Raw genomic sequence first — 19,408 nt, forward strand, 5'->3', positions numbered from 1 at the left:
AGAAAAGTCTTGAAAGGTATTCGATTAATAAATCTAAAAATAAGGCATTAATTGTTATTAAAATCTCTTAAATAAATCTTTCCCATACAGTGGCAGCTCACCTGTAACCTGTAACGGTGGCCTGGCAGTGGAGGCTACTACCCAAAAAATAAGTAATGGGATGTTTTTTTTTTAATTAATTAATACATTTTTAGATATTTATTTAGTTGATATTCCCCTTTTTTGTTTTTGTGTTCAGCTGATTTGATAGGGGGGGATACATAACTTTTTTTATTGTACATAGTTTTAACTAGACACATTTTGTTTGTTATATCAATAAATGTTTTATAAGTACTTCTTTATCTGTTGTCTTATTTTGAGAAAAAAAATCAACCTCATTATCAAACATGAATTTATGATTTTACATTTACTGTGTTGCTAATTTAGTACTATTTTGTCAGTAAATTTAGGCAAAACACAGCCATTGCTTATCTTGTGTGAATGCCCTCCATGAAACACATATGTAGCGGGAGTAATTTCGACATAACATGAGGTCCCTTAGTAATAATAGTCCTGTGTGAATGGGCCTTATGTCTATTTTGTGTTTTTGGACGCTGTGCTATGACTATCCTTCTATATCTCTTTATTCTTTGTCTTTCTACCAGTCCACACCCCGCAACATGGTCCATGCTGGACTTCTGGACTCCAACCCAGCACCCTTTGGTTCCCACACCAGACTGACCTACTGCTGCCATACTAGATCTACGAATAGTAAGAGCTGTTTTTATTTTCTTTAAGTCTGTGTTGTGTTTTTGGTTGGCTGCTGTGCCGACCAGTCTGTTTGATTATGATTGTGGCCGCCGTGCCATGACTATCCATCTCTCTTCTCTGTAACTATCCCTTATTTCTGCTTTTACCTCCCTATCTCTCTGTATTCCTCATCCTTTTTTCTATTTATGGCTGCCATGCCCTGACTATCTCTCTATATCTCCTCTCTCTCTCTATCTGCCGTGAGACATAAGTGTCATCTACATTTTGCCACCTTAGAATTATGAGTTTTTAATCTGCATTCTGAGCAGTTTTGAGATATTATTGCAGTTTTGAGATATTAAGATATTAAGTTTTGCATTCATAACTGCAAAAATTATAAGAACAGTTTTTGTTTTCTAAATAAAAAGTCCAAAAATAAATATAATTTTTATGAAACACTTCACCTAATATTAAGTTGTCACAGAATAAGAATAATAACTTTGACTAAAAAGTCAGCTATAATGCTGAGGTGGCGGTTTGTGTTATTTTTGGTTGGTTTGATTATCTGTTATGGCCGCCGTGCCATGTCTATCTGCTTGGATCTATTAGTTTAGATCTATATGATACTATAATTGTCAAAATTGAAAATTACACTCTGTTATTATTATTTATTACACACACACACATGCACACATGCACACACAGGGCCTATAGACATGCATTAGTTGTAGAGAGATGCTAGACTGATGGAGCTAGCAGAGCTCCAAGCAGTTTGAGCTTCAGTGCCTTGCTCAAGGGCACCATCCTCCAGTTTCTGGTCAAGTCCCTGCAGACTGAGCTATTGCCGCCCAGCAAGGTCTACAAAAAGTAAGTGCCATTTTTATTTTTCATGTTTGTGTTGTGTTTTTGGCTGGCTGCCGTGCCGAGCAATCTGTTTGATTATCTGTCATGGCCGCCGTGCTGACATGTCTGTTTGGTTATCTTTAACGGCCGCTGTGCAATGACTATCGTTCCATTTATCACCCTACAAAGTCTTTCCCTCATCATTCCAACTATATCTCTATTTATCTTCATCTCTGGCTCATCTCTCTTGCCTCTCACACAATATATAAAGTGTTTTATTTTACTTAAAATCCATCATGTGTTTTTGGTCGGCCGTCATGCTGACTTATCTCTTGTAATGATCTTGTATGGCTGCCGTGCCATGACTGTCTTATGCTTTCTATACTTGCTTCTATATAGAGGATATGTCAAACATGCAGTTAAAATATGAAACATGCGACAAAGATCTTTAGCAGATTTTAATTCAGGATATTGTATGCATATTTAATACCAGAGATGCGTTAAATATATGGAATCATATCCGTCGGGTATATCAGATATCTGAAACAGGATACGTCAAAGATGCTGGTAATATATGAAAAGATCTAACACATAAATCTAAAGCAGATTACACTGTAGGATATTTTATGAATATTTCATGGATGGGTGTCCGGTTCTGGATTTTTCAGGGTCCAATTTTGTCTGTTTATACAGAGATATGTCAAGATAGGATCCCCCAAAGATGCAATGTGTATTCTTGTGGATTTGTCCGCATCTCTGACATATACAAACATATCTGACTTTGGATAGGTCTGTATTTTCTGCTCATTTGTCCTGTGTAATTGCATGTGAGCTCTGTTAGAGAAAACAAAGGGAGGTATACGTTGCACTAGCAAATATACATATTCTTGGCACATCTTATTTTTCTTGTTTATTCATGAAATCATGATTTTAAATTTGTTATGGCTCTTTATCATGGAATGTAAACAGCATTTTATCCTGTGGACTAGATTCATAAAGAGTTGCATAACTTGCAACACTGACTGGATATTTTAGGTGCTTTTCAGTCTCATGTGTATCATAATGTCAGTATTTATCTGATATTGTTTGTTCCAAACTGCCATTAATCATATCCTGTATTTGACATTGCACAAATCCTGACAAGTTAATGTTGTTCCTGTCCTGATGTGAACCCCCCTGGGGAATCATAGCTACACAAACACGGTGTAAAAACAACAACCACCATGACTGATTTGTTTATGGAAATATTATGAAAACGCTCTGCAGTGGAACATTTTGGACCAGTGTCCATTTATCAGCATGAGAAAACTGACTACGGGGCTTTACATTTTTGCATCTAATTGCTCATAGTTTTTCTTCCCACATTTTTTAAATCAACCAAATAAGATGGGACAAACAAAGGAAAACTCAAAATTTTGTAGGGTATGTTAGGCAAATTATTTCAGGCAAGACTTTTATTTTAGTCTGTGGTCCCTTTAATATTTTAAAAGCAACATAAAGGAAACCCCCTCTTGATTTTTCCCTAAACCCCTTCTGAACCAAACAGCAGGCAATCTGCTGAGACACAGAATTCAGTCATTATGCCACTCAGATGGGTGACTGTTGTCCAGCTTTTGCAAACAGCAGAGCTTGTGTCTGCATGAATTATTATAGGGATCTTTATTTTATTCCACAATATTTACACCAACAACCAAACATCAAGCCACATATGAATGTACTGTTGGAATATATGGGCTGATGCAATCAATGCGATCACAGAAAAATAATAAAAACGAAGATATTGTCAATAAAAAGGTCTTTAATAGCACCAAAAGCCCCAACATCCACAAGCCCACATCCTAGAAACTTTGACAAAATAAGAAGCAATAAAGTACAGTGTATTTTTCAAGCAACAGTGTCCAACTTTGCAACAAACAGCTGAGTTTGTTTGCAAATGTCTGTATGTTATATGGAACCTGCATTGATTCCCATCAAATTTAGAATCTTAACATCATTAACTACAAGTTAAACCACACATAGAAGCAAACCTATTTATATAACTGTAAGCAATTTTCAGATTGATTTCCATCCTTCCATGAAAATCATATTGCATCCATTTGAAATGTGCCCGAAAGCGATGATCCATAACAGTCAGCATGTATATTTTCATATATTTACACCAATAATCAAATGTCAAGTCACATATATGGGGTGATTACGATCAATGAGCTCACAGGGAAATAATATGAAAAAGGAGAAAGTGTCTTTAATAGCCAAAAAATAATATAAATGTGGCTCACTGATATAACTGCAAACAATTTTCCAAAGAATGCAATAATAGGACGCTTTCGGTTTTCCTAACTTCTTCAGGGAGTTATTTAATCTATTGTGGCCTGAAAATCATCTTGCAGACACTTTAGATGTGCTTAAAAGAGACAATCTATCACAATCAACCTGTACTGTATATTTTGTTCGTGTGAACTATAGAGAAAACTCTTGAACCATCTGAAATTCTCATCATGAAAAACATAAAGACCAAACCTGCATCCTTTTCACATAATCCATGTCTATTTTAAGAAAAAAAAGATTTGATTGAAAAATTGAATTTTCTGTCAAATGCTTTTCAGCAGCTGACTACTCTATTGGGCATTAGGTACGGATAAAAGACCTAAAATAAGGATGACAAATGTGTCTGTGATATCCTGGTCTCTACAGATGTCAGTGCAATGAATGGAAATTGAATGTTGCATGGAAATTTTTAAAGATCCTGCTTTGGAAAAAGGTCATGAGAAAACCAACCGTTAAGTCCATAATAGATGACGCTTGGTGGACACATTCATTTCGTGACTGATATCTTGGTTAGATTATTCCTGTTGGATTGTGCAATGATCCATTGTTCTCCATTTGGCGAAAAAACAGTTTGTGGGAAGAGAATGAACGTCGTAAAATGAGCCAAACAATAACTTGGGTGGGTTACACACAATAAATTGGATTTCACACATAATAAATACAATTTTTAATCAGTTGGTCAGCTTCATTATTGGTTTCTGGCATAGCAATTGCATTTACCACAGGTCTTGGATAAAGGGTTACAAAATGGGTGCCGTGCCATTGTTCCCAAATCCTATAGTTCAGTTGCCCCATTACTCAGAAAAATATCCCATTGGACTGAAAGCCCTTTTTTACTGAAGTCAGCCTGTTATCCTCAAAACAAACACTGTACTTTGCTCTGAAGTACAGTGTCTCCAAAAATGCACAGCCCATGCAATACGTTTTAGTTTCCCAGCAGTGTCCCACACTCATCCTTTTTGTTTGTTTTTAATCAACCCTTGGCAGCATTTTCCCATGGCACTCTATCCATCGAACATGGTTGTTTTTTATTCACTAAATTTTCCTGCTGGGATAGTGCCATGAAAACCAGGTGCTTTTCACAACGGAAATTTTCACCAACCTGCTTTTTCCAAACCCTATGACCTGTTTATGCTTTAACCTAACTACACCCACATTCACCACAGTGTTGATGAGAAAAAAAATCAATGTATCTTCTACAAAATGAACACATGTAACATATCAGTGGTTCACAGAAGCATAGGCTACAATGCAAACATTTTGGGGAGGATTAAAAAAACATATAAAATACTAATATATCTTGTGTTGCAAGATATATTAGCATTTTATATGTTTTTTTTTTTCAAACTAAGAACACCTGTCTCTTGGGGTTACTGTCACTTCCATCACATACTAGATGTTTGTACACATTATGAGCACAGCAAGTGCAGCAGTTGTGTTGTTATGCAACCAAAGTCGAATGTCTTCAACATCTCAAGCCAGCATCATCTTGAATGATTGTAGCAGTTCCCCATTATTTGGTACTTGTTGTCATTTCTCTTTTTTCAGTTTATTTTAGCTGGATCTCACAATTCCTGGAGTTGATTGGAGGTTTATTCAGCTCACCTGTTGAACATGGTGTGAGAACTGACTCCTAATTAGGAAGTGAGAGCAGCTTGGTGCATTCCCTCTGCATGCACACTCAGGGCATTCTTCTGGTAGTTTAATGCTATCTTTTGTTATTCTGATTGAGGGGGATTTTTGTGCTTTCTAAAACTAAACTAATCCAGCTATGTGCTTTTGTTGACATCCCAACACTGGTAGCAGCAACAGCTGATGCAGAAGGATGCCTATAGTGTAGTAAATAGACATGGAAGTCCCATGAGAGAGTGGCAATATGTGACAACTTAGCATGAGAACGTGTTAAAATATCATAATGCTAATGTCCACAAAATTTGAAATGGGCAGTTCTCACAAACTAAGGGAGTAAGTACCTTTAAAATGCATATATTTTGTGCATAAATAGTCCAAGCACCATGAGTGTATCATGAAGTTTCAGTAGAAGTGTACCACCTGGAATCCCCGTAAGCATCTGAAAGCCTGTGCATCCAACCTCCCCATATCGATTAAATTTTGCTCCAACTGCACTCGTACAAGCCCGCTGAGGTGTGTGCTTTTATTGCCCCAGCAGAAAGAATCACGAGGAACTGATTGAATCTTGTTGTGGGTGAGCGCGACCAAGTGCAGAGCCTCCGGCAGCTGTCTGGGAACCTGACGTAAGATGTTGTGGCACAGGTCTAACTGGTGCAGAACAGGCATTGTCTTGAATGCCCCTGGTGCCACTTTGAAGATTTTGTTCCTTGCTAAACCTAGGTGTTCCAGGTTTTTCAAGGTGCCGAAAGCTGCTTTCTTTATAGAAGATATGAGGTTGGACTCCAGATTTAGAGTTTTAAGTGAGCGGGGGAGATGTCGTGGCACTTGTTTTAGTCGGTTTCCCTCTAAGTTGAGGCTTTCCAAGTGGGTTGTGTTAAGAAGAGACTCCTTGAGAAGACCTTTGTTTGTTATTCGGTTTGCACTCAGATCTAACACCACAAGCTCTGATATGCCATTGAAGGCTCCGCTACGAAATTGCTCAATGAGGTTCCCTTTGAGGTAGAGCTCCTTGATGGACAGTGGTAACCCCAGAGGAACTGATGTTAACTGGTTGTGATCCAGGTTCAGAGTGCGCAGGTTGGACAGTGGAGTGAGAACTGCATCAGGCAGAGATTCAGATCCGTTTCCCAGGCTGTTGTTGCTCAGGCTTAAAACCAAGAGGCCGGGGCAGCGGGCCCAGGCTGCCTCAGACATCACACTCACACCGTTATTGTCCAAACGAAGCTCCTCAAGAGAATGTGGAAGATCAGTTGGCACGCTGTTGAGGAGGTTCCTGTCCAGGTAGAGGCGCTTTAGAGCTGGGATCCCCTCAAAGGCCCCCTCTATGGTGCCATCTGTGAGCAGATTGTTGCTCAACACCAGGAACTCCATGGAGACATATTCACTGAGCAGGTCCAGCTGGATCATGTCGATGCGATTATTCATGAGGAGAATGTAGCGAGCATTATAGGGAATACCGTAAGGAACCTTGTCCATACCTTTGTCTGAGCACTGGACCACTCTGGGAAAACAAGACACAGTGAGAGTCAGCATGTACATTGATCTTTAAAATGATGCCAATCACACACCAGCAAATAGTTTTGGAAAGCCTCCATGAATAATCATCACATTTTGATCATTTTATGGACTCAACAAACAACACATACATGTTATTTAGTGAGCTGCAGAACTGCTGACAGGCAGATTGTTTTTTTTTTTACTACTGTTTTCTGTCTTTTGTGCTTAGCTAAGAAAGCTAGCAGCTGACCAAGCTTCATATTTACTTTGCAAATGTCTCTTATCTAACACTTGCAAAAAAAAAAAAAATTAAGTGCGCACTACTCCATTAATGATTCTTTCATTATTGGTGAATAGTTTAGTCTCTAAAATGTCAGAAAGTGGTGAAAAATGCACTTTGTAAGATCCCAGAGCTTATGGTGCAGTCTGAAAGTTGCTAGTTTTCTCTGACCAACAAGCTTAAATCTCAAAATATTCCATTTAAAATATATAAATCAGAACAGTAGCAAATTCTCAGATGGGAAAATATAAACCAGTGGATGTCTAGACGGAGTAATGATTTGACTGTTCATTTCAGAACTGGAAAACATAGTAAACTTAATAATATAGCTGATTATATAAACATTGGAATTTATTAGGTTTAAATTATTATTAAAACACATTCTCTCTCCCAACTCGTTGGTAGCCCCACACTTCAAAGTAAGATGCTATAGGTACCTCTCTAGTGTCAGTTTTGGACGTTAAGGGATGGCATGTCTATTCGTTCTTGTAACATGCATCTGTTTTCAAAATAAACTTCCACCGTCACAGAAACACATAGGTTTCAACACCAAAACTATACAAGATTTAGGTAACAAAACTACTGTACTTTATTAAGTTTAGAAAAACGATCATGATTTGGATTAAAATTACTATGTTTGTTTCGTAATTCATGAAGGTTATTGACTGTCATGTGACGTAACTAAAGTGACATTAATTGCCAAATGTAGTTTAAAAAAGCTTTATGTTTCACATAGGACACAAACACAGGTCTCCTGGGTGAAAGTCCTATGTTTGTTTAATCCATCCACCACCCCTTCATGCAACCAAACTTGGACTTTCTCACTCTTTGTACTATGTCGTTGCCACTGAAATGGGCGTATTATGAGACAATGAGCTCCTGGGCACAAATATGTAAAGAACCTCACCACCTCGCCTCTGATATGTTTTACATGAGAGCAAGACATACAGACTTAGTGGTGATTTTACATCTCTTTGCTGTACTTATGCATCTTTTTTTGGTAATTCTTTGTTGTCTTGTAGTAGTTTTGTCGTTCCGTGTCTTTTTGTAGTAATTTGTCTTTCTTGGTGATTCGTATTAAATTGAGTGACATTTTGCGATGCCCTAGGAAGAGGAACAGGTTGATTATTATGTCTGGAAGTATTAAGTTTTACATTACATTATTCAGTGCTATTAATACCTTACCTTCCATAGCAGGCACACTCAGGAGGACAGTAGTTATCCTTAAAGTAAGGAAAGTGCGTTGGTGTGATGACCTTCTTCTTCTCTGATGGCTTTTGCGTTTTATTGTCCTTTTTCCTTTTCTTTTCTTTGGACTTAATTGTCTTATTTTTACTACTTCTGTTGTTTTTCATTGGCCGTGTTGAAGGTGTTTTGGCAGTTGTCAGTCGCGGCCTGGCTGCAGGTTTGGTCATTTGTGGGTGAGGAGGAGGTGATTTATTTTGCGTCTCTGTAGGTTTGGTGTCATTTTCCATCAAATTAACTGTTCTGGTTTCTCCTGTGGGCTGAGTCATGTTTGGTTTAGAGGATTTGGCTTGAAATTCTTTTACAACTTTGCTTATAAACTTTGCTGCTTTGGCTTTTGGCGTTGCTACTTGCACCTCGGTGATAAATTCAGCCTCTTTTGGTTGAACGACAATGGTTTGAGGCTCCTTTCGTGCAGGTTTAAATATATTTTTGACCATCACATCCTCTAAATTTGGGCTAGCCTTTACTTCCAGATCATTCTGCTTGAGAATAGGATTCTGTAACACCTCAGTGAGGAGGTCTTCAAGCAGAAACATTGACCTCACCTCACCAGGAAGTACTGTTGACATGAAATTGATTGTTGTGGGACTAGGAGGAGTGACAGATGGGAGGAGAAGGTGAGGACTAACTTTGTGGTAAGAAGTCATAGAGGAGACCAGGGGAACTTGTGTGGATGATAAAGGGGCATTATGATGATGAACAGGAGGAGGAGAACTGGGAGGTTTCTGAGGCTGAGTGATAATTTGAGTTGTGGCAGGAATCACTGATTCTTCTCTCAGTTGAGTAGAGGATGTGCTTAAAGGTGTGAGATCGCTAACTACCACGTGAGCTTCCTTTTCTCCATGTCCCCCTTCCTCTGCCACATTTTCTGGATTTACAGTTTCTCCTCTAATCTCCTCGTGAAGATGAATCCCTGCAACCAGCTTGCTTTGTCTTTCCTCTTCCATTATTTCTTGTTCCAGTTTATCTAGTTGATGACTTTTTTCCCGTGTTTTTGTGTTACCAGCTAGGATTGCCCTTACTGGCTCTGATTTTGTGAAGAGATTGAGTCCGTCTTCTCTCCTCTCCACTTCTTTATCGGTATCCGAATTAATCACAGCTTCAGGGAATTCTTCTCCTTTTGTTTCTTTACTTAAAATCTTAGACAGTGTCTCAAGACGCATCCTTTCCTCATTCTCCAGGTTTGCCTCTGGATTCAGTCCTTCACTCCAGTGTTCCTCATCCTCTGTTTTTCTTGTTTCAGTGGACTTGCCAGCATTTTCTTTATCCTTTACTGATATAGAAAGATCTTTCAGCTGATCAGATTGGTCTCTGTCCAGTTCCGCTACCTCGGTAACTGTTAGTCCTACAGTACAAACAAAGAGCAAACACTTACAGTTCATTTAAGTATTGGTCAAAAATGCAGAATTGCAATGCTAAAACCCAAATCAAGTTGCATTTGAGTAACATAATGGCCTGACAACAGTTAGCACTCCTTTTGAAAGGCTCATGAAATAATTAGCAGGGAAGTGTTATGACCTGTTGTTTGTAGCACTGTGATAATTAGTAAGAGATTGTATCTTCATTCTAAGTCTAAACTGTCACTAAAGCACATTTTGTTGGGTGTTTGACATGTTAAATAGGCCTAATGTTATACTTACTGGGTTGCAATACATATGAATATCCAGAAACTGTGAGGAACACAAGCAGCAGAGTGAGCACATCCATTTTATCTGTTAAAAGACATGAAGAAAAAATCAGAGGGCGATGTAAATTAATACATAACTACAAAATGGCCATATGTGTATCAGTTAGTAATGATGAATTTGTGATGAATAAGTAATGAATTTGTGAAGGAAATGTTTTTTTCTTGAATGCCTTCATGGAAAACGGTAAACACTGAGTTTTGATAAGGTATGGTGTTTAACAGCCAACTATCAATGCATTTTTGCCAAAAAAAAAAAGAAGAAAAAGTCTGACTTTGAAGAGAACATTAGTTACGTTTCAATTTTAGTTTAGTGTAAATGATAAGGTTTTAGCATAAATGCATGTGTTTTGTGTACAGAATTCTGAAGTACCCTCAATATCTAGCATATGTCCATTTGTCCCCACCACTTGATACATTTAAGTAGCAAAATACTTTATTTTGACAAAATATGGAAGTGTTGAAATGAAACCTATGCCCTTCACACCAAATAAAGTTATTTTTTCTGTGAATGACTTCTTAGCAAACAAAATGAGTATTTGTTCATACTCACCCCAAAAAACACAACATGAAATATCCTAATTTGATGTAATGTCAGCGCTTTATTGGTTTATATTTCTATATCTGTATTTTGTCACCTTCAAAGCTCAATTTGTTTCAAGGGCAAAGGTTTTCTAAAGGGGAAAAAAAGACTGATTTGCAATTATTATCTTTAAACATACAGCAGTGGAATCTGTGGAAAGTAGATTCAATGTCCAACAAAAGCATAAGCTATACCCCTGGATAACAAAAAAAAGTTCCACATACATTATTCAGACTGATTTATGAGTGTTTCTTACCTGCCATGTATGCAGCCTCCTCATATGTCAAAGCTGAGTTCCTGCATCTATCCAGTTGACCCAACACCTGCCTCTTTGTGTGGACCGAGAGAGTCCAGAACAAATGGCCGCAACCTTTGAACCACACAAATGACTAATGTTTCAGTGCCCCTCTCTGTATGGAGATGTTTCACACACACACAAACACACACTGTGGGTTAGCTGCAGGTAATGACTCCACAAATGCCTTTATCTGGAAGAGGATTCTCACACTTACCCTCAATGTCAGAGGAATCTGAAGGATCAATAGCGGGAAAGAGGGGAAACCTTAGGGGAAGTGGGGTCAGAGGTGACGGTTGGTTTTTACAGTGGCTGCTGTTTGCTTCGCTGTGGGGAGACATTAACATCCCAGTGGTTATTATGGGGGGTGACAAGCAGCTCTTGGAAACTGCCTGGCCTTTGACCCGTATGCTAATAATCTGCTGTGCGTCAGGAAGTCTGGGAGCTGCTGATGCTAATGAGTGACTTACAGAGATGTGTGTCTTGCAGGGATTTGATTGTGTTTTGTTATGTTCTTTTCCTTAACTTTCAATTAGTTTTTCCCACAATTGCCTTATTTTAGTATGGAAAAGAAAATATTACATCTAGTTGATTCTAATTGTTTTACTCTGGTTTTAAAGCCCTAAAACAAGGAAAACCCATTTTGAAGAAAACTAGGTCATACATTTGACATGGTAAAAGGTCTTTGGTGACTTTCACTCACTTATTCAAGAGCTAGGATTTAAATCATAATGATTTTTACCTGAAAAATTAACAAAATTAAATGTTAATTTTGATTTTTGCAACTTGTAGAGAAAATTAATGTCAGTAATTCTGTCCTTTATTTGGAGTCTATTCAAGCATCCCAAACATTTTTACCAATGAATTTTTAAAACGTTTTCATAGCTTTTGCATAATATTTTACACTATTTCCATGACATGAAGTTGTCTAAAATGGGATTTAGTGGCATCCAGTGGGGAATTTCTCCAAATTGCCAAGTGAAGAACCCCTCCCACAAACACACACACACACACACACACACACACACACACACACACACACAATGAAGTTAGATTGATGATTGTTTTAATCAGTTTTCTGTTTTCTCTTCAGTCCATCATATTGTTTAGATTAGCCATTCATGTGGTCTTTCAAATTTATTCCTTTATCTACATTATGTGACACCTCGGATTCAAACAGATGTTTTCTTTCCTTCTCAGCTGCACTATCTGTATTTATGTGGGAGGAAAAGTGTATGTCTTGCTTCAGCAATCAGATGCTCTTTTTTTAACAATCCTCTGGGTCTCAAGAATATCATGTTCTTTAATGTTCTGTTATGTTTTCATTACATCTTGCATCATGTCAGCTCACACATGAGGCCAAGCATTCCTTTTGGGCTATCCCATGTTCTAATTCTGTCGTAGTGTATGGGAACGTGAATCTGTATCACAAATATAAATACAGGCAATCAAGACGGACTTAACTCGCATTTATACATTTCTATCCCAAGAGCTTTAGATCAGAATCAAGGGCGGATTATAAAACAATGGGCCCTTGGGCACAGAAATGCAAAATGCCTCACCACCTCTCTTGAATAGGAGCTAAACAACCAACTATGTGGTAGTTTGGTCTGTTCGAGTACATTTTATGTATTTTTTTGTCACTTTTTGGTCATTTTATGTCTCCAGTTTTGTGTCAGTTTGATGTATATTTCTGTCACCTTGAGAGAACTGCCTTTGTAGTTTTTTTTTTGTCCCCTTGTGGTCATTTCTTGTCTTATTTTGGGTCATTTTGTGTCTCTTTTGTCATCATTTGGTGCCTACTTATGGTTGTTATGTGTCTCAGACACAATTCTGTATCTTTTTGATCATTTTGTGTCTGTCTTATAGTCATTTGGTGCCTCCTTGCGGTCTTTTTTTTGTGGAGGGAGGTTCCTCAGTTCATTTGAGGGTGTAAGCCATTTGAGGCAGATTGTAATTTGTAATAGTGGGCTTTAGAAAAACAAAAAACAAAAAACAATTGTTTTGTGTCTCTTTGAGGTCAATTTGTTTCTCTCTGAAACAATGTTGTGTCTCTAAGGCTGATTTTTTGCAGTTGTGATGAGGTTGTTCTGAGCTGTCTCAAACATTTATGAAAACAGGATCTTGATCCAAGAAGCAGGTTAATTGAATAATCTGGATAACTTTACTGAGTAAAAACCAGAGACGCACAAATCTGGATCATAAACGGATGCTTTTTGTTTGTCCAAATAACACAGTAAAACAGAGAGCTGTCTTTCTATACACACAAATACACACTTAATGCTGACATCTACTGTACATGCCCTGAACTGTAACAAGACAGAAACTGGACCGCAGTACCTCTACAGACCACAAATGGGCAGCATTTACCCAAAAATAACTGCATAAGTTTCCAGAGAGAACCTCTCATTGCATAACATTGCATGGGAAAAATACAGTAAATGGATTTTAATGTTTTGTCTGTGTGCCCAAATCGATTCTTCTTTCCTGAACCATGAAAAGAGAAATCACATCGTCCATATGAATACAGAATGGCACAAGGATACTGATTAAAATAAAGCCCATAAGAAGACGTCTCTTAACACCTTGAGCTTTGGCATCTCATTTCCTGTCGTAGGTGACGTAATGTAAAGGAGAGGGGGTGTGAAAACCAGCAATGATGAGAGAAACAGAGTGGGGGCGGTTTCTTATTAGACGTGCACCTGTTTTGGGGTAAAAATACCGGTGTATGCAGGCCTCTTACCATTTTCTTCCCTATTACTACAAATAATGGCACACATCCCCTGTTTCAGATTAAAATTATAAGAGAACATTGCTTTTTTTTAACCTGCCAATTGACAATTGTCATGAAGCAGCCACTTCATGTGTCTCTCAGGCTTTGATACCTCATCTCCAGCTCCAAAAATCCATTTCACAGACAAAGCTCATGATATAAAATCTGTCTGTCTGGACTTTCAGCCTCTAGCTAAATCACTTCTACAGTTCAGTGATTGTTCCCCAGTGCGCCCAAATGCCCTGACAGCTGCCCACCAGTCTCACCAGTTGCCCTTGCCCTGTATGTTTTTTTCTAATTCTTTGGCAAAGCCCCAAAATCACTTGAAACAATCAAAGAATAATCATTTTTCCAACTAGGTCACAGATTTGAATCAGGATTGGATTTCTAATTGTATTTGCAGATGTGGTTAAAAGCTGGGATTTGGGTTTTTGACCGAAAAGTTCATTTTTAAAGGGATGGTTCACCCCAGAATCAATAATATATATTTTTTCTCTTACCTGTAGTGGTATTTATTAGTCTACATAGTTTTGGTGTGAGCTGTTGAGTGTTGGAGATATCAGACATTGGGATTGCTGCCTCCTCTCCAATATAATGGAACTAGATGGGACTCAGCTTGTGGTGCATGAAGCAGCACAAAGACATTTTTTTTAAAAAAAAGAAAAACTAAACAGTGATGTCTCTTTCCTGAAATCTACCGAACAACAACTGCCAAATGTATCACTGCACAGAAGGAAGCATGCATCGACTCAAGGAGGACAGACTCATAACAGTGCAAAATGTAAACATTAATTGCGTCCTCCTTGGCTGAGCCATACTGTTAGCTAGTTCATTCATTGAAAGGTAGACATCTTTACGGCTGGTATCTCCAACACTCAGCAATTCACAACAAAAATCTAGATTGATATATAGCACTACAGGTAAGAGTTAAAACATCATTGTTGGGCACAAACCTCGTATCTCCACATTTCGCTATTTTCTTTTTTTTTTTCATAAATTAACTCTATTGGTCCTCCTCTATGTTTATCTGTGGGTTTTACCATTTCTCAACCAATGTAATGTATTAAAAAAGCTTGTGACTAAACTTCCTATCTCCATTGGATCCTTTTAAAAACACAGCGTTTTTTCTAATTCCTGAAAAATAGCAAATTATGAGATAGGAGTTTTGTGCCCGACAGCAATGATATATGTATTTTTGATTTTGGGGTGAACTGTTTCTTTAAGTTCTGTTTTTGTCTCTTAGATCTTAGAAAACAACCTATTCTCAGCCTGTCCTCTGGGCTTTCTGGGCAAATGGTGATATCAGTGGTGAAGACAAAACCTAAGGTGAGGTATGTGTCATGAGTTTGTCACCGAAAATTCAGGTCCGGGCAGGTAAGTGTGGAATTTGCATGAGGTTTTGGTTTGAAAGGGTATATAAGTGGCTGGTATGTAAGTGTGTGTGTGTGTGTGTGTGTGTGTGTGTATATGCAGGGCTTCCAGTGTGTATCGATGTAGGTTATGGTAATTGGACAGATAATTGATGGCAACATCAACACAGCTTGCCCTGGGTTTTTTTTTTTTTTTGAAGGACACAAGATGTAATTTACAGTAAACACACCAAACATCAATATTATGAAGCCTGAGGACATAAATCCAGGAGGGACGGAGAAATATGCAGTAAAATGTGTGTAAATGCAGACAGTAGAAGGAGAAGGCTTGAGTGACAACACGGCTGTGTAAAAATAAACCCTCCCCCAAACTATCCCATCTGCTCGGAGCCTGACCGCTGGCAGTATAACAGCGGCGGCGGGGGTTAACAAGGGCAAAGGTCACAGACTGTGATCAATTTGTTGGCTAAGAGCGTCAGACCCACATTTGTGTGCGGTGCGTGACTCACTGGACAAACAGCCCACGGTGGAGGTGGATTTTCATCCCCCTGCTATCCTATAGGAGCTTATTCCTAATGTATGCTTCTCAGCTGAAACTACCCTGCAATTTCTTTACTTTCAACCCAGTCGCCATAAGAAATGTTGGCATTGCACATTTCTGGAAACCACAAATACGTTATGTGGCGGATGAGTTGAAACTTTGCACTCAACAGCCCCGTGGCTAATGTGTATTTAGGTTTAGGCACAAAAACCACTTGACTATGGTTAGAAAATAACTGTTTTTTGGCTCAAAATGTAGCAATGTCCTGGTAAAAAAAATAACACTTTCTGTGGCACTATCCTGGCAGGAAATGTAGTGATGTCTTGATAAAAAAAAAAAAACAACTGCCTTTTGTGGCACTATCCCAGTAGGAAACGGCAATATCTTGGTTAAAAAAACAAACACTCTGTGGAACTATTCTAGCAAGAAATGCAGCGATGCCTCCATAAATAACTTCTATTTGAAGAACTATGCCAACAGACGTGACTTTTCGTTTCACTGTCCTGGCAGGAAAGGTAGTGGTATCTTGGTAATTAACAACCACTTTTCTTGGCATTATCCTGGCAGGAAATCCAGCAATGCCTCGTTTAAAAAAACAACCACTTTTTGCAGCATTATGCCAACAGGAAATGAAGTGATGTCTTGGTAAAAAACAACTGCTTTTTGTGGAACTGTTCCTGGCAGGAAACAAAGTAATGTCTTGGTTTAAAAAAAAAGCTTTCTGTAGCATTATCCCATCAGGAAATGCAGGTTTATCTTGGCAAAACAATCACTTTTTGTGGCTCGATCCCTGGTGGAAACACAGTGATGGGTTACTTAAAACACCCACATTTGGTGGCTAAAAAGCTTCTGGCAGATGCAGCAATGACTTTCTAAAAAACAACCATTTTTGCAGTCAAGCTACAGCGGTCTACAGCTTGGCAGGCGTCTTGCCAAGGTGCCATTCATCCATCATCCCCTCTACCTCCCAATGACAAAGTCAGCCTAGGAAACTTTAATATAATACATATGAAACTTTAAAATGTAATGTGTCTGTGGTTTGCAGAAATGTAGAATACCAACATTTCCTTCTGGTGACTGGGCCAGTTACTTTACATGTAAATAGTTCTGCTATCAGGCATGTGAGGATAAAATAAACATTAACAAACATCGATTGCTCCGGTTCAGAGGTATTTGGCAGCAGAATGGAGACTTGGTACTGTCTGGGACGGTCAATGTTTTTGGGACACTGATTGAACATTAATGAACATCCAAAATGTCTTTTACAATTTCTTGACTATGCTCTTTTGACTTTACTGCAATGTCTTAGTGTAAAGATGTGCTAAAGTTAAAAAATAGGGATTTTGGGCAAGTAATTTATGTTTATGTGAGACTAAACGATAGATACTTGCATACTTTTCTTTCTAAGACCATCCAAATATTTTCTCCAGGGAGGGCGGGAGTCATAAAGAGCAGAGGCCCCACAACACTGTTGTCTTAACCCTGCCTGGAATAGCTCCACCAAATTAAACCTATGTTTTTGTTTTAGTAGTCTTATGTGTCAGTGAACTCAACGTGGCAACTGAATGTAGAGAAAAGAGAAAAGAGGGAGGAGGGGAGAAATTGGAATCTAATCAGAAAAACATAGTTTGGACCAGCGTTGGGGCTTTTTTAACACACCTTTGAAGTCTGAGTCAGCGCGCACTTGAAATCAAAGGCTTACATTGGCATTAAAGTTATTTCTTTTGGTGTTGATGAAGCTTATCTAGCTTGCAGGTCAGCCAGCTCCTCATAAACAGCACATCCACAGTTAGGATATGCTGATAAAACAAGGTCAGGTCAGGGAAGACTGAACAGGAACACTGCAATACACTTTGTACAGGAAAAAGTGATCAGAGGATAAAGGCATGGACTGATCACTGAATAGGCCTACTGTGTACAGGACCAGGAGTCCAAAGTGTCCACCTGCAAAATGTCATTTAAATCAACATGTACAGTTAGGGAAGAGATTCAAAATGGCCACAAGGAGACACAAAAACACCACAAAGACATGAACTGGAGAGGAACTGCAAAGAGACACAATATAACTACTAAAAGGGCAACAAAACTACCACATTGAGACACAAAACCACCATAAAAACCACAACCAAAAACCACACACAAAATTTTCTCCCAAGGACACAAATGACTAAAACGAAGCAAAAACACCACAGAAAATAATATACAAAAACAATTTAAAAAAGGGGCAAAACAACCACAAAGAAACACAAAATGACTACAAAAGGGGCAAACAACCAAAAATACACACAAAAACTACAAATATGGATAATACAAAAACAAAGACGCACCAAATTACTACAAAAATGAATAAGAAAACATAAACAAAACAACTACAAAAATAGATAAAACAACTATGAATACAGACACCATGACTACAAAAAGGGAAAAACAACCACAAAGACTAACTAAACAACCAAAAAAGATACAAAATTACCTCTAAGACACACAAAATTATTAAAGAACTTCCACAAAGGGACACAAAAAAGATGCATGGCAACAACTAACACACACACACAACAACAAAAGTAGGCAAAACTGCCTCAAAGTCTGTCTTGATCCTGTGTAGGAGAGATGGTGGGGCCTTCTGTGCCTGGGGCACATTGTCTCATTATCTGCTCATGGATAAAGGTTATGTTTTTCACTAAAGACTGAATGTGACTGTGAAAAATATATTTTTTCTTTGTTGCTTTATCTTCCTATCTGTTGGTCAGAGAAGACTCTCCATCCACGTGGACCCTTTCTTTGAAGAGCTCACTCAGGAGGCGCATTGATCGCTCACATGACCAAGTCTTTCCAAACATCCTCACAATTGATGTTTCCCATTGGGAAGACAACTGAACCACTGGGGTTGTTTTCCCATAAAAGTAACAATTATAGGAAGCTTTGACATTTGGCCGCCACATATTGCGATGAAGCAGGAGCAGAAGTACAGCACTGTAGCAGAGCACCTCCTTTTGTCCTTTAAATTACTCCATTGTTCCTCCTGAGTGACTCATGTGTTGCTGAAATCTCCATTTAGAGCACAATGATGATGTTGCTTAATGTGTGTCCTCTGAGCAGATTATTGATGCTATGAGCTACCATAGGCTCACCATATGCCACGATGACTCATATGTCAGCCCAGTACACCCAGTCAATCAACTGGTCTGTGCTTTTAACCTCTCTTTGTCTTTTTTTCTGCACACCAACATAGATGTACTTCTACACACAGCATTTACAATCTGCAAAAGCAACAAGTGTGAAACATGTGGGTGGAGAAATGTACAGGATGTATATAGGGTATTGTATTGTTTCAGCGGGACACCGGGACAGATGGACACACAGTGTTTTGCAGGGTGATGTGGGTCATTGGGCTTGGTTAACAATTCTCCACTGCTATGAAGCAATCTGTCACACTGCAAAACAAGGATGTGGCCTGATAGACAAGGTCAGAGTTAGAGATTTTTTTTTTCTCTCCTTTGTGCTTCCTCTTTTCAGTACAGTGTTACAAATAAACCGTTGGGAGCTGATGCTCTTTAACATACTGCAGCCTCTCCTGTACTGACATGTTGTCATGAAAGGACTAA

The 19,408-nt window shown here is 38.5% G+C and overlaps 1 protein-coding gene and 1 long non-coding RNA gene across 4 annotated transcripts in view; one reads left to right on the plus strand and one right to left on the minus strand.

Moving 5' to 3' along the window:
- The window catches only part of LOC148185864 (uncharacterized), a 139,717-nt gene that overhangs the window by 1,832 nt on the left and 118,477 nt on the right, over positions 1 to 19,408 (plus strand). Inside the window, exon 2 of the long non-coding RNA XR_015775567.1 lies at positions 645 to 750. This is a non-coding gene — a long non-coding RNA (uncharacterized LOC148185864). The remainder of the gene's footprint in view (positions 1 to 644; positions 751 to 19,408) is intronic.
- Positions 5,935 to 10,264, minus strand: LOC148185865 (uncharacterized). Of its 3 annotated transcripts, none has more exons than XM_088073006.1 (4): positions 10,198 to 10,264; positions 9,750 to 9,902; positions 8,495 to 9,683; positions 5,935 to 7,033 (listed from the first exon to the last, which is right to left on the minus strand). In XM_088073006.1, exons 1-4 carry the CDS (start codon positions 10,262 to 10,264, stop codon positions 5,935 to 5,937), a joined length of 2,508 nt encoding a protein of 835 aa, XP_087929132.1. The 3 variants fall into 3 exon arrangements, with proteins under 3 accessions (XP_087929132.1, XP_087929133.1, XP_087929131.1); XM_088073007.1 differs by having other exon boundaries at positions 8,495 to 9,584; positions 9,717 to 9,902; XM_088073005.1 differs by having other exon boundaries at positions 8,495 to 9,039; positions 9,103 to 9,902.

This window comes from Plectropomus leopardus, chromosome 22 (assembly GCF_026936395.1).
Source record: "Plectropomus leopardus strain MGB_pleo_1.0 chromosome 22, ASM2693639v1, whole genome shotgun sequence".
NCBI classification, from domain to species: Eukaryota; Metazoa; Chordata; class Actinopteri; order Perciformes; family Serranidae; genus Plectropomus; species Plectropomus leopardus.

Coding starts and splice junctions, on each gene's coding strand:
- LOC148185865 (XM_088073005.1), bottom strand. CDS start 10,264: ATGGATGTGCTCACTCTGCTGCTTGTGTTCCTCACAGTTTCTGGATAT. Junction 9,040..9,102: donor CAACAGTACTTCCTGGTGAG/GTGAGGTCAATG, acceptor CCTATTCTCAAG/CAGAATGATCTGGAAGTAAA. Junction 7,034..8,494: donor GAGTGTGCCTGCTATGGAAG/GTAAGGTATTAA, acceptor TTGTTTTCCCAG/AGTGGTCCAGTGCTCAGACA.